This window comes from Salvia hispanica, chromosome 6, assembly GCF_023119035.1.
Source record: "Salvia hispanica cultivar TCC Black 2014 chromosome 6, UniMelb_Shisp_WGS_1.0, whole genome shotgun sequence".
NCBI lineage: Eukaryota > Viridiplantae > Streptophyta > Magnoliopsida > Lamiales > Lamiaceae > Salvia > Salvia hispanica.
Window position 1 is genome coordinate 43,052,712 of NC_062970.1, and position 23,402 is coordinate 43,076,113.

The 23,402-nt window shown below is 37.0% G+C and overlaps 6 protein-coding genes across 13 annotated transcripts; 2 read left to right on the plus strand and 4 right to left on the minus strand.

Moving 5' to 3' along the window:
• The first annotated feature begins 1,333 nt into the window (after positions 1 to 1,333).
• Positions 1,334 to 4,233, plus strand: LOC125193937 (nucleobase-ascorbate transporter 2). The gene is made up of 13 exons (XM_048091891.1): positions 1,334 to 1,613; positions 1,698 to 1,795; positions 1,885 to 2,061; positions 2,144 to 2,244; positions 2,340 to 2,415; positions 2,496 to 2,555; positions 2,652 to 2,836; positions 2,913 to 3,009; positions 3,100 to 3,245; positions 3,323 to 3,414; positions 3,507 to 3,584; positions 3,676 to 3,836; positions 3,910 to 4,233. Exons 1-13 carry the CDS (start codon positions 1,523 to 1,525, stop codon positions 4,120 to 4,122), a joined length of 1,575 nt encoding a protein of 524 aa, XP_047947848.1. The 5' UTR covers positions 1,334 to 1,522; the 3' UTR covers positions 4,123 to 4,233.
• LOC125193936 (O-fucosyltransferase 8-like) lies at positions 4,199 to 7,011 on the minus strand. The gene is made up of 10 exons (XM_048091890.1): positions 6,509 to 7,011; positions 6,356 to 6,442; positions 6,185 to 6,276; positions 6,039 to 6,108; positions 5,871 to 5,959; positions 5,660 to 5,780; positions 5,442 to 5,585; positions 5,044 to 5,366; positions 4,719 to 4,959; positions 4,199 to 4,634 (listed from the first exon to the last, which is right to left on the minus strand). Exons 1-10 carry the CDS (start codon positions 6,797 to 6,799, stop codon positions 4,323 to 4,325), a joined length of 1,770 nt encoding a protein of 589 aa, XP_047947847.1. The 5' UTR covers positions 6,800 to 7,011; the 3' UTR covers positions 4,199 to 4,322.
• A 1,600-nt stretch (positions 7,012 to 8,611) lies between these two features.
• On the plus strand, positions 8,612 to 9,587 carry LOC125193945. The gene is made up of 2 exons (XM_048091902.1): positions 8,612 to 9,211; positions 9,306 to 9,587. Exons 1-2 carry the CDS (start codon positions 8,886 to 8,888, stop codon positions 9,526 to 9,528), a joined length of 549 nt encoding a protein of 182 aa, XP_047947859.1. The 5' UTR covers positions 8,612 to 8,885; the 3' UTR covers positions 9,529 to 9,587.
• A 17-nt stretch (positions 9,588 to 9,604) lies between these two features.
• On the minus strand, positions 9,605 to 11,501 carry LOC125193941 (SAP-like protein BP-73). Of its 2 annotated transcripts, none has more exons than XM_048091897.1 (3): positions 11,350 to 11,501; positions 10,278 to 10,607; positions 9,605 to 10,169 (listed from the first exon to the last, which is right to left on the minus strand). In XM_048091897.1, the coding sequence occupies exons 1-3, from the start codon at positions 11,447 to 11,449 to the stop codon at positions 9,778 to 9,780; spliced, it is 822 nt and encodes a 273-aa protein (XP_047947854.1). In that variant the 5' UTR covers positions 11,450 to 11,501; the 3' UTR covers positions 9,605 to 9,777. The 2 variants fall into 2 exon arrangements, with proteins under 2 accessions (XP_047947854.1, XP_047947855.1); XM_048091898.1 differs by lacking the exon at positions 11,350 to 11,501 and adding an exon at positions 10,784 to 11,008 and having other exon boundaries at positions 10,278 to 10,624.
• Positions 11,502 to 14,116: 2,615 nt separating this feature from the next.
• Positions 14,117 to 19,922, minus strand: LOC125193931 (probable disease resistance protein At1g58602). Of its 7 annotated transcripts, XM_048091880.1 has the most exons (6): positions 19,734 to 19,827; positions 19,232 to 19,528; positions 18,783 to 19,132; positions 16,815 to 17,863; positions 14,648 to 16,420; positions 14,117 to 14,480 (listed from the first exon to the last, which is right to left on the minus strand). In XM_048091880.1, the coding sequence occupies exons 4-5, from the start codon at positions 17,485 to 17,487 to the stop codon at positions 14,658 to 14,660; spliced, it is 2,436 nt and encodes an 811-aa protein (XP_047947837.1). In that variant the 5' UTR covers positions 17,488 to 17,863; positions 18,783 to 19,132; positions 19,232 to 19,528; positions 19,734 to 19,827; the 3' UTR covers positions 14,117 to 14,480; positions 14,648 to 14,657. The 7 variants fall into 7 exon arrangements, with proteins under 7 accessions (XP_047947837.1, XP_047947835.1, XP_047947832.1 ...); XM_048091878.1 differs by having other exon boundaries at positions 18,783 to 19,432; positions 19,810 to 19,922; XM_048091875.1 differs by having other exon boundaries at positions 18,783 to 19,528; positions 19,810 to 19,922.
• A 2,181-nt stretch (positions 19,923 to 22,103) lies between these two features.
• On the minus strand, positions 22,104 to 23,140 carry LOC125193942 (receptor-like protein 51). The gene has a single exon (XM_048091899.1). The coding sequence runs from the start codon at positions 23,122 to 23,124 to the stop codon at positions 22,378 to 22,380; it is 747 nt and encodes a 248-aa protein (XP_047947856.1). The 5' UTR covers positions 23,125 to 23,140; the 3' UTR covers positions 22,104 to 22,377.
• Between the last annotated feature and the right edge of the window lie 262 nt (positions 23,141 to 23,402).

Consider the following 23,402-nt stretch of genomic DNA (forward strand, 5'->3'; position numbering starts at 1 on the left):
TTGTAATTAATCTTCATTTTTATATGAATATATAAAGTTTCTAATCATTTTTCTTTATTCAATTTATATATACAACTATAACGCATGTCTATGTACACGACCTGAAATTGTCATAATGATTTAATGTAAATGAAGCATAGAAACTTTAAGAACAAAGCTAATTTTGTCTTTCCACTAGCAAGAAAGCCGTTGATATTTTAATTATTTCTTTGGATTATAATTTAATTGGAATCGGGCTAATGATAACATCAGAGGAATCTTTTCAACTTTGGGTATGAAAAGTATATTCCCTGTATCTCCAAAAATCCAATATTTCTACCAATTGTGTAGCTCAGGTGGTCTCTGCGACCCAGGAGGCTGCACATGACATTATAATTACCTCTAATCTCGGTTCTACTACACCAAGATGCTAATTTTTTTTTCCTTTTATATTTAACTCATTTTAATTTAGTCTATTTTCTATTTCACTTTAGTATAGTTCCTTTTAATTATTTTCATAATTATTTTACTTCTTTATTCATAGAACATGTGATTTTTTTTTCAAAATTACTGAATAGTTTCCTTTCATAAATTATGTTACTCAAAAAATATGCACTTGATCTTTTCATTTATTTTCTTTGTTACTTTAATTTAGTTTTAGTTTAATTTAGTTTTGTTCACATAAAACACTCACAAAAGTCTATTCTATTATTACACACATTACTAAATATCTTATTTTTTGTGCAAGTTCATTTTCCATTGATTCATTTTTTCTATCTACCTTGAATTTTAGTGTGGTCTATCGACGTCAGCGTCATTTTTATCATTAATCACTAGGCGCCGACGAGTAAATATCCCACATATGTTAAAAGTAACTTAAATACCCTACAATTGTTAACGGCTATGTGGGCTCCCCGACGACGAAATCCTGGCTTCGTCATTGAATCCAAATATACAATTTGTTTATGATCATCTTGCAAAATACTTCGTCCATCCCCAATTTTTTTGGAATGTCGATTTAAATTGATACAATATTTTTTTAAAATAGAATATTCATCTATGTTTTACTCACTCTTCATTTAACTTTGTAAATCAAAATCAAAATTTATAAAAACGCACCACTTAAAAGAAGAGTAGAAATATTATAAATCAGCAAAAGAAAAAAAAAAGAGTAAGTACAGTCACAATTACATGTTCTAACGGTAACATCTTGTTTTGGCAGTTCCTTAAGGGGTAATACCGTAAATAATGGAGCAAAAATACAAACAAAGCAAATCAAGAAACACTTTTTCAACACTGCCCTCTCTTTCACTGCATGTTCATATAAATATACGGTCCATTTCACACTGACTGTCTTTCTCACTCCCTCTCCCCCTTTGCCACCTTTTTCCACTCCCCTTTTCTCTATTCACTTCCCCTTTTGTTGACAAAGCTTGTACCTTTCATCACTGCAAACCAAGACTTCTTTGGTTTGCATTAGCTCCTGCTACATTCTTAGATTTGCTGAGTCCCTTTTGGAAGCTCGAGTGTGAGTTTAGTAGTGATGGCTGCTCCAAAACCAGAGGAAATAAGCCATCCACCAATGGACCAGCTCCAAGGCTTGGAGTATTGCATCGATTCTAATCCTTCTTGGGGTAGGCTGATTGATTCCTCCACTCCTTGTCCATTTTGTGGGATTTTTTTTATCATTTAATAATGCTATAAGCTTGTGAAAACAGGGGAATCAGCAGCAATTGGCTTTCAGCATTACATTTTGGCTTTAGGAACGGCTGTGATGATTCCAACCTTTCTTGTACCTTTGATGGGAGGCACCGATGTATGTAATCCAATCAATCACTATTTCATAAACTTAACTAATCATGAGTTTAGGTATTTATGATTTTTCTTCTTATTGGTTGTGGTTAGGATGATAAAGTGAGGGTGGTTCAGACATTGCTGTTTGTTGGAGGGATAAACACATTGCTTCAGACATTGTTTGGAACTAGATTACCTACTGTTATAGGAGGCTCATGGGCATTCATGGTCCCTATAATTTCCATCATCCATGATCCATCTCTGCAAAGTATCACAGACCCTGAAGTGGTATGTCTGCTTTTCTCCTTGTGTTTTTCTTGTAAATATGGTGTATAAGTTATGGATTGATTTGGATAATTGCTACTTGTAGAGATTTAAAAATACAATGAGAACAATACAAGGTGCTTTGATAGTAGCTTCGAGTGTGCAGATTATTTTGGGATATAGTCAGCTGTGGGCTATATGCTCCAGGTATATATCTCACTCTAGATAAATAAAGTCATAAAATGTAACTCTTTTACTATTTGTGACTGTGTTAATTGAAAGAAAAATGCTTTCTTGATCAGGTTTTTCAGTCCACTTGGGATGGCTCCAGTCATTTCTCTAGTGGGATTTGGCCTTCTTGATAGAGGCTTTCCAGTGGTATGTCTGTTCAATAAATCAGTTTCAGATGATCCTATTTTCTTATTGATTAGGCCAGGTAACTGATAAGCTGGTAACAGGTTGGAAGATGTGTAGAAATCGGCATTCCGATGCTAGTCTTATTCATTGCCTTTTCTCAGGTAATGCAAAGTGTCTTGATCAATTTGGAATTAACTGCAAGCTAAGTAGCTATGGTTCACTAAAATGCTTGTGTTTATGGGGGGTTTGTTGAATAGTACTTGAAGCACTTCCAAACTAGAGGTATCCCAGTATTGGAGCGATTCGCTCTTCTGCTGTCGGTGACTGTTATATGGGCTTACGCGCACCTCCTAACAGCAAGCGGAGCTTACAAGCATCATCCCGAGCAAACTCAGATGAATTGCCGCACAGATAGAGCAAACCTCATCTCCTCAGCACCATGGTTAGTTAGTTTGATGGGATGTCGTTTTCGTTGCCTATGAATGGAAAAACTCATGTGAAGTTTGGTTCTTGAATAGGATCAAAATCCCATATCCACTTCAGTGGGGTGCACCTATATTCAATGCTGGTCATGCTTTTGGAATGATGGCTGCTGTGCTAGTCTCCATGATTGAGGTACACATCAGAACTCTACATTTTTCAATGTTTTTTTCTTGAATGGTAATGTTTTCATAGATCTAAAATCCCTTTTTTTTTTGTATGCAGTCAACCGGAGCATATAAGGCAGCATCTCGTTTGGCAAGTGCCACGCCGCCTCCTGCCCATGTTCTTAGCCGAGGAATTGGCTGGCAGGGCATTGGGATCTTGTTGGATGGAATGTTTGGGACAGTTACTGGATCCACAGTTTCAGTGTAAGTGTTTTAATCTGTCTCAATGGATTTGTTGGCCTATTGTTTACTTTCTCTGACCTTTCTATATATGAAAACAGTGAAAATATTGGTCTTCTCGGAAGCACTAGAGTTGGCAGTCGTCGTGTAATCCAAATGTCGGCTGGTTTCATGATCTTCTTCGCTATTCTTGGTAAGCGATGCTACCATCTTATCTTATCATCAAAATGTACAAACCAAGTAAACAGATTGAACAGAGATAGTGACAAGTTTGAATATGTGCAGGCAAGTTTGGAGCATTATTTGCATCAATACCTTTCACTATATTTGCAGCTATATATTGCGTTATGTTCGGCCTTGTTGGTGAGCATCCTATTATCTTCTTCTTGTTGTTGTTCCAACATAAAATGTGATTGATTGATTGATTGATTGTGCGTGGATGGATATGGTGCAGCGTCTGTGGGGCTGTCGTTCTTGCAGTTCACGGACATGAACTCGATGAGGAACCTCTTCATAGTCGGGGTGTCTCTCTTCCTCGGACTGTCCATTCCCGAGTACTTCAGAGAATACACAAGTGCTGCTCTTCATGGCCCTGCTCATACAAAGGCTGGATGGGTCAGTTTCACTTTGTTTTTCTTCCTTGTTTCTGATGAAAATTCCATCATAACTCATTAGTGATGCAATGCAGTTCAATGATCTCCTCAACACCATTTTCCTGTCATCCCCAACCGTGGCCCTGCTCGTGTCTGTGTTCCTCGACAACACACTCGACTACAAGGACAGTGCCAAGGAGCGCGGGATGCCTTGGTGGGCCAAGTTCAGAACCTTCAAAGGAGACACGCGCAACGAGGAGTTCTACACCCTTCCTTTCAATCTCAACAGATTCTTCCCTCCATCATGATCAATGTCTGGACAGATCACCTTCTGTCAATTATTTTTTCATTTGTTTTAATCATCCCTTTTTTGCTCGGGTTATATCAGTTTAATCCAATAATGATAAATTTCATCATCATCTTCTTCGTCTTCTCGTCATCAAGCACAAAATTTAATCTCATTACAACTCAAAATAGGCAAGAAGGCAATTGATTTTAAAAAAATGAACTATTGATCATCACTGCACATGCAGTCTCTGCATCTAGGTTGTCGATAAATGCTTCTACCAGGTCGTCTGAGGCGCACTCTCTGACCTTCCTTGATCATCTTCCTCACTCTCTTCTCGAAACTATGCCAAGTGATGGTGCTGTTTTCTTGCAAGATTGCAGCCAGCCTCTTCTTGCTCGGCCTCAACGTTGGGGCATCTCCTCCACCATAATACGTCCGGAAACCAGACACTAGGGACGACAGCTGACTCCCGGAGTCTGTTATGGCAAATACATCCGAAACGCCACATGCAATAAAGTCCAATGCTGCAAGCTGCATCAATCCATCCATTAATAACAAGACTTAACAAACAAACAATATTCATCAAATTTGAATGTTAGAAACGCCTAAGTTCACCTGAGATGAAAAATTCCTGAATGGTTCGAGTTCAGTGGGTGAGAGGAGGTCCTCTTTCGTCACCAGATTAGGATAGAGGTTGACTAGAGGAAGCATCCTTGATTCGCCCCCGTAGATTTGGGATCCAGCAAGATAGATGTATGTTCCACGATCGAATCCAAGAGAAGCTAGAACGAGGGCAGCTTCTTCTGGTGTCAAAGGGCATCTCCCCATCTTCCTCAGTTCTTCGGGAGAAGGCGGTCTGCAGCCATGAAAACAAAAAGTTTAGTACTATTAGGGGAAGCTAGAAAGAGCTGTGGTTCATCATTTTGTGTTTTTTGATTACTTTGCTTTCTTCAAACGCTCGAGAAGGAGAGGGAAATGCTCCTCTCTGTATGCTTGGAGTTGTGTTCTTTCTCTCTCCCCGCCTCCGAAATCACACATAGAATAGGCCACCATATCAACTTCAAATCTCAAATGCAAGGCCAGATATTTGGAAGGATTTGCTGCCTCAACACGCTCCGTTGGGATGAAGCTTCCAAGAAGCTGTCTATCCAACAAGCTTCTTGAAGCTCCGTATTTCGTTATCCTCTTCACCAATAAGGTTGCGAGTTTCTGTATTTTTGGTACGAACTTTAAGGCGTGGAAGTTGCATTTGCATCTGAGTTTCTGCACATATTACACAATCAGAAACTGTTAACAAGAAGGAGATGAGTGAAAAATGGCACTGTGTATAGACTTCACCTGGAGATGAGAAGGCACTGATTCGAAGCCAAGCCTATTGCCAAATCCAAGGAAATGCACAACTCCATTACGCGATAATATTGGAGATATGTTTCGTATGTATTCATCAGGCGTTGCCTCCTTCGAAAGGTCTGCATCTGTTATCTGAAAAAAAAGGTTTAAGAGAGGCCTTAGAGAAAACTTTTCTGCAGAAACTCGAGGTTGAATAAGCGACGTACTAGGCTGCCAACGGCCTCAAAATCAGTCGATCTCAGATGAAGAGGGAGCTCCTTTACAATATCTACATCATCCTTCAGCATGTTCATAAATGTCTCCTCTTGATAAATATCACTAAACTGGCTGCAGATAACCGATATCAGTAAAATCGTTATCACATCAAACGGAGATTGAAAGAATGAAGCTAAGTTGCATTTAAATGATAGTCTCCACCTTGGATCCTTCCACACATTGCTATAAAGAAATTTTGGAATCACTAATGTTGCATTTAGTAGAGATGCTACAGCCACAGCATTACACACCTGCACAAATAGCCTAAAACTCTCATCTCAAATGCAAAGACACAAACAAACAACGCGAGACAGTTATCAGTGCACGTACAGCGACTCTCTGCTGATTTAGGCCTCCGTTTGCACTGACCAGTATAAAACCGGTGGTGTTTTTCGCGTCCCTGCCCTGACATACACAAATGGTTAAACAAGTTGGTTGGCAACAAGTTTGGTATCAGTTAGGAGATATAGATGCACCTTTTCTGGTTCCTATTCGCGCAGGGCTTCCAAGCAGCTGCCTCGGGATGAGTTTCCTTCCAAAACTCGGTTACATTTTTTTCGTGGTCTATCTGTACAACAAACAAATCAGACTTAAACTGTCTTTCAAGTTTCCACCCATAACACCACAAGTAGGCTTTCGAATAAGACCTTTGCAAGTGAAAACGACGCCATCTGCACTAGCCGGGAGTACATGACCGGCCCTCTTTCAATTTCCTCATTTTCAGCATTTAAGTCCTGCAACACAAGCAAAATTAGTCCATAAAATGTAAATGCAGATTGAAATGGTGTAGATTTGTTTACCCTTGGTGCATAAGCTGGTGTGGGGCCATTCTTGAGGAAAGTGGGATCAAAGTAGGAGTACATGAATGAATCTAGCAAGAAAAAGAATCCGAGCAGCGCGAAGGTGAAGACAACGGATCTCACATGCCTACGAGGCCACCAGGCGTGGCGTTTGCCAGCATAAGCTCCTTTACCATAAGCACTGAACTTGGCATAGTCATTCTTGAATCCTTTCACCAACATATGATCCTTCAATCCGGATGAAGCATCGAAGCTTAACGAATTGGGACGAGGGCCTTGCTTTCCTCCCATTTCTTCTAAACCTTTTGAATCCTAAGTAAGATCACAGTGAAAAAATCTTATCTTTAGACACATTATCAGCCTAAGAATGCATGAACACACCAAACTCTGTAGCTTTGATTTTATTTCTTCCACTTTCTTTTGTGTGAGATGATATTCATGGGGAAAAAATGGAGGTTTGGTGGGAAAATGGAGCAATGGGATTAGATGAAGCAGAAACATCAAGAATAAGCAGGGATTGCAAGTTAAGTTTCAGTTGTTGGTACAACATATTATTAATATGGGAGTAAATATATATTGTTAGTAATGTATTTTCAAGAAAAAATCACATTGTCAAAAGCAACTATCTACCGAACAGAGTTGGTATATATTTTATAAAAAAATCTCCATGCTTTGTTTTGAAGAATTTGAGGGAAAAAAAGAAGGCTTGGCCACTCAAAAAGGCTTGTTTTCGGCTAACACAAAGTTGACACGCGTCTTTCGTGGGCCCTTTTCAACTGACTCAACTACCGTTTAACTTCGCTCCATTTTATGTAGTATGTACATGGACTCTTCAACATTTGGGCTGACCCAGCCCAACCCAAAATTCGCTGGCCCCAAATTTGTTAGGCCAAAAACCGACCCGGCCCATCGGAAGTCGTCATGTACACCTTTTTAATCTGTAATTTAATTTTGGCCGTGACTCATGAATAGTGGCGGATCCAGGATTCATAAACGGAGGGAGGGGGTGAAATAAGAATTACTCCTAGTAGGTTGGTTTAGGGCGAAAATGACATTTTTTTCGATTTTTGGGGCGACGTAGGGGCAAACGGAGGGTGCAGACATGGTAATTTTACGTACGGATAAGAGGAAATTAGTCGCATGGAGGGGGCGACCACTCCCGCGCCCCCCAGATCCGCCAGTTCATGAACAGCTTATATATCTTTGATAAAAAACCCATCTTATTTTCTGTTTTCAAAATCTTATACGTAACTATCAATATACAAATATGCTAATAGCATGATTAATTATCTCCGCAATATACCCTTCAATTTTTTTTAAAATATTTTTCTTTCTCTAAATATATGATTTTATTTCTTTAACTTGCAATTCTCTGACTAATTATAAGCTTTATTATCCAAATTCTATGACAATTTATAAGTTCTTGATACATAGCATTTTATAAGCTCTTCAAACATGTATTAGTTGGACCATTTAGTTTTGTATTTGGACTATGACTAAAATTTTTAAAAATAGGTCTCTTTGTATATGATATTGCAAAAATGAATAAATTTGAGAATAAGCAAAACCGATAAATTATTGTGAGGGTATTTTTGAAATTTTTGGATTATAAATCCTTGAGGGGTCATAAAATAATAATCCAAGTGTTGATCCAGTTATCTATCATGGACATAATCATGTTAATATCTTTAAAGGCATCAATATTTAAATCCTGAAATAAAAAGATACTCCGTCAATATTTCCCATGTTTGGTGCAGACTTAAATTTTAGTAGTTGGAGTATATATCTTCTATATCTAAAACTGATGGCATTATAGAATTGACTGATACCTTGAATCATTTATTAAGAGAATTCAATGATTTAAGTTGAAAGACGTGTACAACTGGTTAATAACTACTAATCACATAAACAACAAAACTCCAAAATGTGTGTGCTACTGTACAAACCACATTCTCCACATTGATGTCGATGTTGCTTGGCTTCTCTCTCCCAAACTACAATTGTAATGATCAATGCCAGCCTACACAATACAGTTGTCTGTAACTATATCCACTATACTCTCTTTTATTTGCACTAAAATTGTGTGATTATTGTAAGCAATATATTCCAAATTAGAGTAACTTGTAACAACCCAATAATTCATGTCTGCTTCACAATATGTTATCTATCAACATTTAATGGTCTCTGACAGAATAAGTTGTTTCATTATATAGTACTATTACTCAGCCCCTCAAAGAATATGTAGATTAGAGAGAGATGAGTCAGTCAACTTCTCAAAGAATATGGAACTCCACTATCTTTGGTCAAGAAAAGTATGTCATGTAAACTGATCATATGCATACATTGACATTGTGAATTGGTTGTGTAAGAGGTGCTAATGGATCAAGAACTGAGAGATAAGAGTGAAAACTGTGATAGTTTAAGACATTTGGAAACTGTGATTGCAATGGGAGGCAGAGACTTGGAAGAAGGTGGAAACAAGACATTGGTGGTGGATGTGGAGAGGGGGGAGGCATGTTCGTCTGGCTCGATGATGGAGGCTGTGGTGGGGAACGAGAGGGTCTGTAGAGTGTGCCATTTGAGTGCGAAGGAGATTGGGAAGAGCGGTGCTGAGTTGATTGATCTTGGATGCGGATGTAAAGGCGAGCTTGGATTCGCTCACTTGCAATGCGCTGAGGCTTGGTTTAGAGTTAAAGGGAACAGGTAAGTAACTCTGTCTTATCTTATCTGTTTAGTTTTGTAGTAGTTTGCTAGTTGATTCATGTATGAGTTTTGGTTTCTTGAATTTGGGTTGTAGATTGTGTGAAATATGTGGCGAGGCTGCGATAAATATAAGTGGCACCGGTGACAGCAGTTTTGTGGAGGAGTGGAACGAGAGGCGATGGAGTGATGGGAGCAACAGCAGTGCTTCAGATGGAAGCAGAAGATGTTTGCAGGGGCAGCCACTTTGTAATTTCTTGATGGCTTGTTTAGTTATAGCATTCATTCTCCCTTGGTTTTTTCGAGTAAATTTGTTTTGATTTTCCTGTATATGCAACACTCAGTAGCTTCAATTTGATTCTTGATATTGTTTGTTCAATCAAGAATGATCAGAGATCAGCAATGGCCATATCAATTAATCAAAATGTGTTGGGAATAGATAAAAATGGAAGCAATTGAAGAATTCTTGACAAACTAAAGCACCCTTCTACAAATTAATGAATATGGAAATGAAAAAGGGGGAAACTTAAGGTAAGTTAAAGCATTAACGGTCATTGAACAACTTAGATTCAAGGAGAGGCGTCGGTCAGCGACTTGCTTAGGAGCTCTACAAGCTCGCTCTTCTTGAGTTTGGAATAGCCCTTGATCCCTTTGGATTTGGCAATTTCTTTTAGCTCGGGAAGTTTCATTTCTGCCAACTTTATGGCTTGATGCTCGCTGTCATCGTCTATTTGTGATGTTTCATTTGTCAGCTCAGTTTCATCCCTTGGAATTGCGATAGTAGGTGACTGAACTTGTTCTCTAGGGCTTGACAGAGAGCGTATTGGAGACCTCCTGGTGAAACTTGATGGCAGCCTTGTTGATATATGTTCTGCAGCTGCAGCTGCAGCACTCTCCTTCTCCTTCAGCGAATCCTTTTGAGTATCGAGAAATTTATCGCCTTTCTTGGCTACAGATTTCCCTGTCATGGAACAAACTCTATTTCAGATCAATCAGGACACTAAAGCAAATGATAGTGAAACTCCACATAACATCACAAATCCAATTATTGGCACAAATCAGATTTCACCTTTTTGTTGTGATCGTTGTGTTCTTGATTGATGAAGAACATCCAGAATTGATTCAGCCGAGGTTGAGGGCGAGGGAGAGAGCCTATCTTCAGCTGGCTTGGGAGTTCTCTTCTTGGGATTTACTGTCTCCCCTTTAGAGATCGAAGATTGTATTCGCTTAAAGAGGGCTAGGATTTCTTCCTTGTTAGGCGGCAGAGATGAAGATTGAGCACCATCATCTGCCCCATCTGTTTTAGGTGTCCTTCCCGAATAAGGGTTCTTTTTATTTTGCCTTCCTTTCTTTCCATCATCAGCTCTTACGCTCAATACCAAAGATCGATCAGATATTTCTGCCAAATTGAACAAGCTGCATCAAGAAATGATACCTCAGTTCGGTGTTGGAAACAGATTCACACGAAGTGCTAATGAATTCACAAAAACTGTGGAGAAAAAAAGAGATAGATGCAAATACATTAAGGGGTCATTTGGTTGTCATGTTTACGTGTGACTAAAGGTCAAATCTAACCTTCTCTTGTTCGGTTGCATTTTTCTCCACAACGTCAACATTACATTGTATCTCATGATTATCCATCTCGCTTCCACTCCTATGACTAACTTAAACCTGGATAAACCTCATTTTAGCTTATCCCATGTTGTATCTCATTATTATCTTGTCCAACGAACTGAACGCGAGGTAATATCCTAGCAAATATCATATCTTGCATCGCATGGATAAGGGGAAAAATTAATTTCCACATAATGTATGACGTAATGCACCAAATTTCTTGTGATTGATAGCTCTTGAACAGTGTGAAACAGAATTGGCAGAAATGAAGGCTCTGTCGCGAGCAGATTGAGGGTTTCCTCACCAAAAACTAGTACTACTAAAATTCTTGTTATCCCAATCTCGAATCCAATCATGATTCCAAAGAGCAACATAAGGAAGCATAATTCCACCCATATTAACGATAAAGCTAAAAAAATACCAACTGCAATTTGAAAAGGAACGAATCTACACAGCAGCAAATTGACGTAATCGAAAATTCAGGGAAAAGAAATAATCGAAGAGATGAGGCGAGATTTAATTAGTACCTTTAATTGAGAAGTATGGTTGCCGGAATCCGAGTGGGGCGAATGCAGAGAGAAATGGAAATTGAAGAACGGAGTGCGGATTGAGAAGGCATCCTCCCATATTTTCTGGCGAAGTTTTGCAGTGAGAATAAAATGCAAAGAATCAGCGAAGTCACATACACCTCATCTCGCACAATCCGTACGTGTATATTATCCAATCCAGAAATTAGTGTAATTCAATTTTTTATATATTGAAATTAATATTTATTTGAAAATTTATAATTTTATAAAGTAATATACAATACTTTTATGCATATCATTTTATTAAATTAAAAAATAATACAGTATATACGTCATCGAGTACGATAATTTTTTTATTCTAAGTTTATACTTCAGTTATTATAAAAACGGTAAGCCAAAAAAACATGATCTTTCAGTCTCAAATAGGGAAGTGAAATAAATTTCTAAATTGTGTACTGATAATTAAATTATATATTTCCGCAAATGGCACTCTTTAAAGAAAACAATATCCTTATATTGCCAAATCTGGTGTTTGTAGTTTCGCTCCAAAATCAAGTCAAAATAAAAAATTTCTTATTTGCATGTGATCTTTGTTATTCTACAAGACCACTCCTTTAATATAGCAAGAGCTTAAGAAGATAGATATATAGTTATTCTCTCATAAGAAGCAAAGTTGGTAGCACAATATTGGACGTTAAAGGTTGAAATGTGTTAGGTTTTAGTTATAGTGTAGGTCCTTTCCCTAAATTACGAAGCTCAGTGTATTTATAAAGAGGAAGATTAGGTGGCAAACTCGACTTTCCATGCTATATAATGTTCCACATCCCAAGTAGCAAACGGAGCACATGATTAATGGCCATGATCATGTGTGTGTTATGCTAAAAAGTCACTAATTAGATATATTTAATGGAAAAATACATTCTTAGGTCCTTATACTTTAGTCAAAATGTTCATTAGATCATTGTACAATTTTTTCATTTTAATAGGTCCTTATACTTTTCACAATATTTTTATCAGGTCCTCGTACATATTTTTGTTTTAGTAGGACCTTATACTTTTATCATAACTTTCATTAGGTCCTTGTACAATCTTTTATTTTAGGGACTATTTTACATTTATCTTAGATAATAATCTAAATTTAATTAAACTTAATGAACTTTTTAATATTCCATTATTTAACTTAGCATAGTCTATAAAGATAATATCATCTTGTTATCCAATAATCTCAATAAGTTGTAGAGAATAATAAAAAGATTAACCGTGATGATTGAAGATTAAAATCGAAATTTTTTTTAGAATAACTATCCGAATTTTCAATTAATTATTTATATTTATATTGAAAGATATGTTTCCCTGAATATTTATAATCATAAGATAAGTTAAATAATAAAATTAAAAGGTTCATTGAATTTAATTAAATATAATTATTATCTAAAATAAAAGTAAAAAAATATCTTAAAATAAAAAATTGCATAAGGACCTAATAAAAGTTATAATCAAAGTTTAAGGATCTACTAAAACGAAAAAATTGTACGAGGATGTAATGAAATTTATCAGAAAGGTATAAGGACTTATTAAAACGAAAAAATTGTAGGACTTAATTAACATTTTGATTAAAGTATAAGGACCTAAGAATGTGTTTTGCCCATATTTAATTTGAATTTATAATTGTCATATTAACAAGACCTCGAAATTAAAAAAATAAAGAAACTAATATTTGCACCATAATATGGGATGAAGGTTCCCACATCCACATGCATGTCCGAGTGCCCAACCCAAACTATAATACTAACACGTTAGGTTTGGTAGATAAAATTAAATACTCCCTCCGTCCACTCAAGATAACCACATTCTTGAGTGGCATGAGATTTTATGAAGTGTTGTTAGATTGAATAAAGTAGAGAAAAAAAAAAGTAGTTGAATATTTTAATGAGGAGAGATGAGAGAGTAGATTATTTCCAACAATAGAAAGTGGTCATCTTGACTAGAACAAACAAAAAAGGAAAGATGACCATGATATGATTCTTTGCAGAGTTAGATAAATGAATTCATGCCCTACCCATTAAACACATGAACCAAGGCAAAAACTCCTCAAAAAGATACATAAACCTTCAATTGCACGCTCCCTTCATTAAAGGAATGCACGTCTTTGCCTCCAAAATTGACACACCCAAAACAAAGAGAAATGAGAACCATATGGCAATTTTAAATGAAATATTATCAAATCCAACTCCTATGCAAATAAAATAGTACTACTACTATATGTCATCTTATTCGAGTGATTTTCATTGAGATATGGTCAGAGACAACATTTGTTGAAATAAAAAGTCAACAAAATAAACTCACCAAACAAAAAATTACTACTAGTATTACTTCCCAAATCAAAACAAGAACACACTTAATTTACCAAATCAAAGTCACACTTTCTTGCAATTCGCAAGGAAAAAACTATCATTATTCAATGAATCAAATCAACCAGTCCAAAAAAAATAGTACAGCTCAAGAAGATGATCAAAAAAACAGATTCTTGCATCTAAACATAAACAAAGTTGAAGAGGTATAGTACTATTTTAAAGTAAAGCCAACAGCATTAAAAAGTGAAATCAGCCAGTTTTATATTCTTATTTGTTTTTACCCTTTTTCATTCTTCTCCACATCACAAGTAGTCAACAGAATTACCTCTTCAAACACACACAAAAAAAAAAGAATAATCCTTTCATTTCGATTTTCACCCCTTTCTCTTTCTCGAAATTCTTGCACCAAAATAAATCATAGAAACAAACTCAATGAACTCATCTTTTTAATGTCACATCAAATCATAATCCCCTAACCTAATCAACCAAGAAAAAAAATTCAATCTCATTTACAACACTTAGCTAAAAGAACCAAGAAAACAATCAAGAACACAATTGAAGAAATACCAATCGCAAAACCAAGAACAACCTTACTAGGCCCATTGCTACGCTTCTTCTTTTCCCCCACATTCTCATCTTCATCATCATATTCCCATCGCTCGACTCATCCGCCAAACATGAATCCTTCTCCGGCGGCGGCGACAGCGGCAGCCCCGTGCTTATCACAAGCAGCAATCCCAAGATTCAAATTTTCACCGACTTTAAACACCTCCAATCCTTTTATAAACATCGAATAAAAATATAAGACAGGATCAGTGCTTATGATTTTATTTTCCCAAATAGTTTCATGGCATATAATTATAAACCAACCATCAAATGGTTGCAACCATGAAAACACATCAAATTTGAAGACAGAAAAATGTGAGAAATGTCAAATGAGATACCTGGTGACGACTAGTCCTTGGTGATAATAGAAGGCACATGGCGGACTTTGTGGAAATCCTGTCCCGATGGTGATACCCTATTTTTCAATTCTGGCATTTCTTTAATTACGAGTATATGAAGGGTGGAAATCGCTCTCAATCCCTCCGGAACCATCTTCAGACAAGAACACTCTCCAATTGTTAATTTAGAGAGAAGGGGCAAGGCTCCTGCCTCTACTCTCAACTCCCTCAACTTTGGTAAACCTCTTAGTGTTAGCCTCTTGAGGCGAAGAAAACTGTTTGCTGGACACCTCATCTTCTCCCCAATAAATGATTCCCAATATAATCGCAATTGTATCAAGCAAGGAAGCTTTCCTAGTATCCCCATTGGATCATCCACAATCTCGGAATCAAACATATCCAAACACCCAAGTTTCGAGCTCAACAGATCACTCCCGCACTCTGCCAGCGCCTTCCCTAACTTCAAGCAGATACTCAAATCATAAAGATTGGGACATGTCAAAGCCTTCTCCAGCATTTGCTCACTTGTTAAGTTGCAACTTCCTTCAATAGAAACAGAACAATCCCGTATCTTGTTCCAGTTCATAATGCCATTCATGATAGCCGACAAGCTTTCATTATCGTGTATTATTGCCATAAAACGTTGGAGATTCTTCATTCTGCCCATACATTTAAGTTCATGGTATCTACTATCAAAGCATACTAGAGTCTCCAACTCATATACTTCCTCATCCAATCTTAGTCGATAATTTCTAATGTTTTCATTTTCATAGATAGGAAGAAGCAAGTGTTTTAATTGCAACATCTCCTTAAAAACATTTGGAACTTCAACATTCGCTGAACCTGTTAAATCAAGGGTATCCATATATACCAAATTCCTCATGGATGACGGTAGCTTAGCAAGTTCACATCGTTCTAGACGCAAACATCTAAGGTGAACAAGTTTAGTGATTCCTCTCGGTAACTTTCCTCCTGCAAATTTGAATCTCATGATAACTAGATCTCTCAACATTTTAAATTTCTGAAAATCAACTATACTTTGTGGGGGAAACTCAACAACATTCGATCCTATGAGATTGGATATTCGTAGAGACCTAGTATGTTTGCTACTATCTTTTGGGCAAGTGACTGTACGCTCGTGTTCGACTTCACTTCTGAAATGGATAGCCAAATGTTGTATTTTCATATGTGAGGAAGCTTCCTTTAGTAAGGTACTAAGCTTCCCACCTTGATACTCCATACTCTGCACACCAAAATCCTCCATTTTCCCCAATTTCAAACATAGTTCTCGTACTACGTCATGAAGTTTGCATGCAAAATATTTTCCGTTTCTATTTGTGACATCATAAGCTAACCGAATTTCAACTTGAACGATGGACCTGGAGGCCAACTCATTTAAGTACAGTTCTGCGATGTGCATTAAACTTTCCTTCTTGTCTCCAGTGCTCTCATATGAAATCATGCCTTGTGCTATCCACATCGTATATAGATCCAAAGCAAGTATGGTTTCGTCCTCGTTGAAGATACCCATATAGAGAAAGCAAGGCTTCAAATAATAGGGTAGACTTTCATAGCTTAAGTTTAGCACTCCATCAATCTGCTTTTCATCTCTATACATGACTTCTTTGATATCCTCATTTACTAACTTCCACTCCACCATCAAGTTTTTATTTCTCAATACCCCGCCAAGTAAAGAAATTGCCAACGGCAAATAACCACATTTTTGCACCATTTCCTTCCCAATTTTCTCAAAGCTTTCTTCCAATGCAAAGTCTGCATATTGAATTACTCATAAATGACGATCAATTGAATATTGAAATTGATTATGCAGGTGTTTGATAAAGTTTACATGTTCTTAAAAACAAGGTAAGAGTTGTTCAAAATAAGCTCCAATAAGCTTTAAGCACTTTAAAATATTTTACTCAACTTAATTTATATATCCATATGGAGAATTCACAAAATAGTTCTACTATGCTTTGTTTTCGAATATAGACTTATAAATTCATTTGTCTATAATTTTATCTCTATCCATACTATGATTTTCTCTCTAATCATAATTTTCTCACTAGCTTCACTACAAAAAAAAAAAAAGAATGGCTAAGGACGTATTTTAATGCAATTAAAGACACTAATTTGCGTTTGTAAATATACCACTAATGCTACCGACCTGGAATGTTTCCATGCTGAAATGCTTTGTATTTGAGTAGTTCCAATGCAGCATCCATATGCAAAAGACCATGTTTGACTGCCAATCCAATCTCTGCAACCTTTTGTTTCCGTGTTGTCACTAATAGTTTGCTCTGCGAATCGTGGGCTGTGAATGGATGCTTCAACTCATGCCAATGAGAAAGTTCCCAAACATCATCCAAAACTATGAGACATCGCTTTAATCTTTGTATCTCACTTAGTCTCTGAATCAACTCTAAGTTGCTCAGACTCGAAACCTCCCCTGTTATTCGTGGCTCACTGTTCACACTTGAAATATTCTTCTTCTTTGGATTCTCTAGTTGCCTCAGAACATCCTCCCAAACTGACCGACTCTCGCATTGCTGCGTAATGCAAACCCACGCCAAGCGATCAAAGTCTGTCGTCTCGTTGTAGAGCTTCTTGGCAATTGCGGTCTTGCCTGAGCCTCCCATTCCCCACACTGATATAATCCGATCCTCTGTGTTTATCCCTAGGTGATGAACAAGCTGCTTCAGCTCATCCTCCATGCCTAGGAAGCAATCTCCCATCTCCAAATCGGGGAAAGTCTTCCTTGACATGTTGTTTCTAGCCGAGCTTTGCCCCTCTCCATTTGGATTGATGATTATGCTTCTTCTTATTCCGATTGCTTGCATATCGTTGCGTATCCTCTCCAGATTTAATGTAATTTGTGAAATCTCGGAGCCTAATTGGTAGAGTTTGTTGCAATCTGTCAAAATACAGGAATATTTGCAGACGAACTGTGTGAGGCCTCTTCTCCTTGAAGAAACATGATAAGCTGCATGTCTTTCAATGGCGGATTCGGATCTGTAGACGAGATCTCTAATCTCCGAGATCCAATTGAAGAGGTTCTGCTTTCATGTCGTCGTTTGTCAGCGTCTTGGAGGAAACACTTCATCTCTTTGAGCTGCCTCTCAAGATCCTTCACTTGGTCGCCCACACCAGCTAAAAACCTTCCCTCTTCCAATAGCAAATCACGAATGGTCTGTAGAGCAATCGACACCACTGCCTCTGCCATTGCAACAATTCCGAGCTTTGATTGTTAATTTGGTCAACACTTTGATGTGAAGAAAGAATGAGCGAAAGAAACAAGAGAGGAAGTATAAACATAACAACATTAATTAGCATGTGATTAGCAGATTAGTGGCTTAATTGTCAACTATGTAGGCAGTTTTTAATTACAAGGTTCTCCAATTAACGTGCGATGAAGAACAAAGTAGACGTGTTATTCTTTTATACTCTTGTTAGCAGGTCATTAGTGGTATAAATGTCAACTAGTAGACATGTTCTTCTTTTCCATTTGTCTTCAAACAAATGAGTGAAACCTTAGAGATGATATTCTCCAATTAGAAATGAAAACCAAATCTGGAATAATATTTTTCCGCAATAAAGTCATTAAAATTTCATTTAAAAAAATATTATGTTAGTCGGAATAATATTCTTTTCAATGAATGAAAAATAGTCACAGCCGGAAGCTGTGAAGATAATCGACAGTGATATAATAGCAAAACCAATACACCATCAACTATACTAAAATAAAAATACAGAAGGCAATAAAAGACGAAAAATCAAGTAACAATCACCAAACATAAGCCTCACAAAGCAATTTCAAATCCGTAGATGTATCAATCTTCCCCGCACACAACAAGTCCAAAGACCCACATAGCAAACAATATAAAATCCTCAAACAAATAATGAAGATCACAAATACCAAACAATACAAAATACTCGAATCAATATTTGAAGATCACAAGTAGCCAAAAAAAAGAGAGCTCATTAAGCAAAACAAATCCTAAACCGAAGTCCTAAAATGAGCATCGGCTACCCAAACAAAATATGACGGACTGTAAAAATTGGGTGTTGCCTACCGTAAATCGGATGTCTCTATCAACTAGGTAATTTGAAAGCAAAGATGAGTCAACCAATTTACCCGAGTGATGCCTAAGACCGAGGCATTGTCATACTTGATGGCTGATGCAAGCTGATATAAGGCGACAGGAGAGCACATCAATATCTTGCTGCAAAATCTCTCTTCTTGACAAATCCTTCTCTGATGCAATACTCTCTAGTCATAGGCAACACAAGCGAATCCACTGAGCAAGAATTCGACTACTCCACATGCTCCAAGTGGCTCTGTGCTGCAGTGCTGGGCACCAATGCCGGTCTTGCCTCAACCGCATCGCCCATGATGAGCAATGAGAAGAAAGGGGGTTTGCAGAATACGATTCAGGTGACGGCTCTTGCGTTTTCAGTTGGTGCGATGGTGCCATTACTGGAGGCCTAGTTTAGCAAGGAGTATGAGGTGAGGATGGGGGCGGCACTAAGGTTTTACTGAGAAGTGCTGATTATGGTTTGACTGATGTTTAGTCACTAAATAACCTTAGCTTGAAGCAACGAGAGATGTTGAATGCAATTTGCAGCAGTTGGTATATCATATTTGAATGTAATTTGAAGATTGAGTACCATCATCCGCCCCCTCTGTTTTAGGTGCCCTTCCCGAATAAGGGTTCTTTTTATTATGCATTCCTTTCATTCCATCATCAGCTCTTATGCTCAATACCAAAGATCGATCAGATATTTCTGCCAAATTGAACAAGCTGCATCAAGAAATCATACCTCAGTTTGGTGTTGGAAACAGATTTACATGACGTGCTAACGAATTCACATTAGTAAAACCTACAGGGAATGATCCACATTAATTAGTAAATCACCCAATGTATACCAAATTTGCAGAAATGAAGGCGGAGCTGATCGAGGGTTACATCACAAAAACACTAGTACTAAAAATTTTGTTATCCCAAGCTCGAATTCAATCATGATTCCAAAGAAAACCTAAAGAAGCATAATACCGCCAAATAAATTAGCAGTACAGCAAATATACCTGCTATTTGCAAAAGCGTATCTACACAGCAGCGAATTGACGTAATCGAAGAGATGAGGCGAGATTATATTACTACCTTTAATTGAGAAGTATGATTGCCGGAATCTGAGTGGGCTGAATGCAGAGAACCATGGAAATTGAAGAACGGTATGCGGATTTAAAGGCATCCTCCCATATTTTCTGGTGAAGTTTTGCAGTAAAAATACTACTAAAATGCAAAGAATTGTGTATATCCACTGAAAACTACTCCCTCCGTCCCTCATAATGTCCCCCATAATTTTACACACTTCACTTTTACCATTTTTGGTACTCATATTCCACTAACTCATTTCTACTCACATTTTATTATAAAACTAACATTTTAAAAGTAGGACCCACATCCCACTAACTTTTTCAAGTCACTTTCCATTAGATTTCTTAAAACCCGTATCGGGTCAAAGTGGGTAAAATTATGGGGGACGGAGTGAGTACTTTAATTATTGTTCTCTTCCATTCTTTTACTTAAATTGTTCGTTAATTCTATGTCATTTTAAATGCACATATTATTATGGGATGGAGATAATATTAAATAAAATAAAATACTTACTACTCCTATATTAGAATTAATAGTTATTTGAAATAGAAATTTATAGAATAACTACTGCAATTTTATTAAATTATTATAGTAGTAAAAAATAATAATATAGCTCATCAAGTATGATCAATGTTTGGTAAGTAAAAATTCAAATAATATATACTACTAAATCTTGTATGATCAATGTTTGGTAAGTAAAAATTCAAATAATATATAATATATACTACTAAAAAGTTATTATAAAAATGGTAAGACAAAAAAACTTGACCACTAAATCTTAAGTCCCAAACAGGGAAGTGAAATTGTAGATTACTAAAGGAAACAATATCCTACTAATGTATTGCCAAATCTAGTGCTTTTAGTTTCGTTTCTGAATTAAGTCGAATAATGAAATAATAGTATAGTTATGTTTGCATGTTAGCTTCGTTATTCGTCAGACCTCTACTTTCCTTTTCCCTACTATCTAATTATCTTTTCCATGGTTTTAACACTATTCAATTAATCATGAAATAATCCCTTTGATGTACCAAGATCCTAAAGCAAAGTTAAAATTAGTTATGTTTTGGTTTGCACATGGTCGATGCCTAAATTACGATTTACGAACCTTTTTTTTATAGTACTTCCTCCGTCCCATAGTAGATGTCACACTTGTGAGATGACACAAGATATTAGGAGATGTTATTTTGTGTCTTAAGTGGTGAGAGAAAATATAATTTTGTAATTGATGTGAGAGGGAACTTTTTCTAAAGGAAGAAATGTGACATCTTTTATGAGACAAACCAAAAAGGAAAGTGTGACAATTACTACGAGACGGATGACGTGTAAAATTTTGCATGTTTAAGATTTAATTATGACCTCCCCAAAATAAAAGAAAAAAAAATTGGATTTGGAAGTGAAATTAGATTGCAAACTTGATTTTCCAGGGAAGATACAATGATGTTGATCCCAACCCAAGTAGCAAACGGAGCACATGACTAATGGCCCATAATCATGTGTTTATACGTATGATATCATCCACTTAATTATACTAGTACTAAAGTTAGATATAGTTAATTTGGATTCATAATTGTCATAGTATTAAATTAAAATACAAGAACTAATATTTGTACACAAGTGTAGAACACCATAAAATGGGATGAAGGTTCCCACATCCACATGCATGTCCAAGTGCCCAACCCAAACAATAACACTACCACGTTAGGTTTGGTAGATAAAAATTAAATAGGAAGCAAGATAGATATGATTCTTTGCAAAGTTATTCGAGTGAACTTAGATAATTCAATTCATGTCCTACCCATTAAAGACATGAACCAAAGTCTTGAAGGAAAAAACTCCTCAAAAAGCCACATAAACCTACAACTGCACGCATCCTTCATTAAAGGTATGCAACTCTTTGCCTCCAAAATTGATATACCAAAAAAAAAGAGAGAAATGACAACCATATGACAACTTTAAATGAAATAGTAGTAGCACTAGTATGTCAACTTATTTGAGTGACTTTCAATAACATACTTGTGTTGAAATAAAAAGTCCAACAAAATAACAAGTCATCAAACAAAAAACTACTATTGCCCAAATCAAACACCTAACTTACCAAATCAAAGACTTGATTTACCAAATCAAAGTGGCAACACTCTTTCTTGCAACTCGCAAGGAAAAAACTAGTACTACTACTACTACTACTACAACCTTTCATAATTCAATTAATCAAATCAACCAGTCCAAAAAAAGATGAAAAGACCCGGATCAAGAAAATGATCCAAAAACAGAATTCTTGCATCTAAACATAGTAAAAGTGTAAGAAAACATCCTTTCATTTCCACTTTCATTCTTCACCACATCACAAGACTACGAAAAAAGTAGTCAAAAGAATCACTACTCCTCACAAACACACACACACATACAAAAAAAAAAAGAATCATCCTTTCATTTCACCCCTTTCTCTTTCTCGAAATTCTTGCTCCAAAATAAATCATACAGAAACAAACTCAATGAACTCATCTTTTTAATGTCACAATAAATCATAATCCCCTAACCTAATCAACCAAGAAAAAAAAATAAAATTCAATCTCATTTACAACACTTAGCTAAAAGAACCAAGAAAACAATCAAGAACACAATCGAAGAAATCCCAATTGCAAAACCAAGAACAACCTTACTCGGCCCACCGCTATGCTTCTTATTCTCCCCCGAATTCTCATCTTCATCATCGTTATAATCCCCATCGCTCGAGTCATCCGCCGACGAATCCTTCGCCGGCGGCGGCGACAGCGGCAGCCCGTGCTTATCACAGGCGGCAATCCCCAGCTTCAATTTCGACCCCAAAACCGTGTGGTTGTAGCAAAGATTCGAATTTTCACCGACCTTGAACACCTCCAATCGCTGTATAAACGTTGAATTGAAAGGCAACACTCCATGGAAGGAATTGCTGGCGAGATTCAGGTGCTTCAGCTTCTTCATGTCTCTGATGAAATTGGGGATTGTGCCATTGAGCTGGTTTGAGCTCAGATCGAGATGCGTCAGCGCCGCCATTGCAGCTAGGGATTCCGGAATCGGGCCGGAGAGGGAATTGGATGAAAGGGAGAGATTCTGGAGAGAGGTCAAGTCGCCGATTGTGGAAGGGATCGTGTCGTTGAGGGAATTTGAGGAGAGATTCAGATGCAGGAGATTCTCTAATTGGGTGAGTGAATTGGGGATTTTCCCCTTGAGATTGTTGGTGGACAGATCGATGAAGGTGAGATTTGAGGAATGCCAGTGTTTGGGGAGATTTCCGGTGAGATTTGTGTGGGAGAGAGTGAGGGAGTGGAGGGATTTCATGCCGGAGAGGATGATGGTGGGGATTAGACTACCTACCGTTGGTGGTCCGAAACCCAATACGCCTATAGCTGGAAACAGGTATTCTCAGGGTGGATTTTTAATGCTTTTTAAGAATAATAATATCAGTCGTATATTTAGATTCACTTAAAGTTGAATTTAGTTTCTGTTGGTTCAATAAAATATTTATCCATCTAAAATTCACTCCCCTATTTTTATGACTGTTAAAATCAACCTATATTTTAGATGCAAAACTAAAATTCTCTTTAGTTATTTTATTT

Bases quoted from the DNA above. Each gene is read 5' to 3' on its own strand.
- LOC125193931 (XM_048091878.1), bottom strand. From the start codon at position 17,487: ATGCAAGCAATCGGAATAAGAAGAAGCATAATCATCAATCCAAATGGA. The intron at 16,421-16,814 runs GTCGGTAGCATT...TTCAATATGCAG, and splicing joins TCAGCATGGAAACATTCCAG to ACTTTGCATTGGAAGAAAGC.
- LOC125193945 (XM_048091902.1), top strand. From the start codon at position 8,886: ATGGATCAAGAACTGAGAGATAAGAGTGAAAACTGTGATAGTTTAAGA. The intron at 9,212-9,305 runs GTAAGTAACTCT...TTTGGGTTGTAG, and splicing joins TTTAGAGTTAAAGGGAACAG to ATTGTGTGAAATATGTGGCG.
- LOC125193941 (XM_048091897.1), bottom strand. From the start codon at position 11,449: ATGGGAGGATGCCTTCTCAATCCGCACTCCGTTCTTCAATTTCCATTT. The intron at 10,608-11,349 runs GTACTAATTAAA...TCAATTTGGCAG, and splicing joins ACCATACTTCTCAATTAAAG to AAATATCTGATCGATCTTTG. The intron at 10,170-10,277 runs GTGAAATCTGAT...GTTCCATGACAG, and splicing joins ACAACGATCACAACAAAAAG to GGAAATCTGTAGCCAAGAAA.
- LOC125193937 (XM_048091891.1), top strand. From the start codon at position 1,523: ATGGCTGCTCCAAAACCAGAGGAAATAAGCCATCCACCAATGGACCAG. The intron at 1,796-1,884 runs GTATGTAATCCA...GGTTGTGGTTAG, and splicing joins CTTTGATGGGAGGCACCGAT to GATGATAAAGTGAGGGTGGT. The intron at 3,010-3,099 runs GTACACATCAGA...TTTTGTATGCAG, and splicing joins TGCTAGTCTCCATGATTGAG to TCAACCGGAGCATATAAGGC.
- LOC125193942 (XM_048091899.1), bottom strand. From the start codon at position 23,124: ATGAAATCCCTCCACTCCCTCACTCTCTCCCACACAAATCTCACCGGA.
- LOC125193936 (XM_048091890.1), bottom strand. From the start codon at position 6,799: ATGGGAGGAAAGCAAGGCCCTCGTCCCAATTCGTTAAGCTTCGATGCT. The intron at 5,586-5,659 runs GTACGTCGCTTA...CTTTTTTTTCAG, and splicing joins TTGAGGCCGTTGGCAGCCTA to ATAACAGATGCAGACCTTTC. The intron at 4,635-4,718 runs GTGAACTTAGGC...GGATTGATGCAG, and splicing joins TCAGGAATTTTTCATCTCAG to CTTGCAGCATTGGACTTTAT.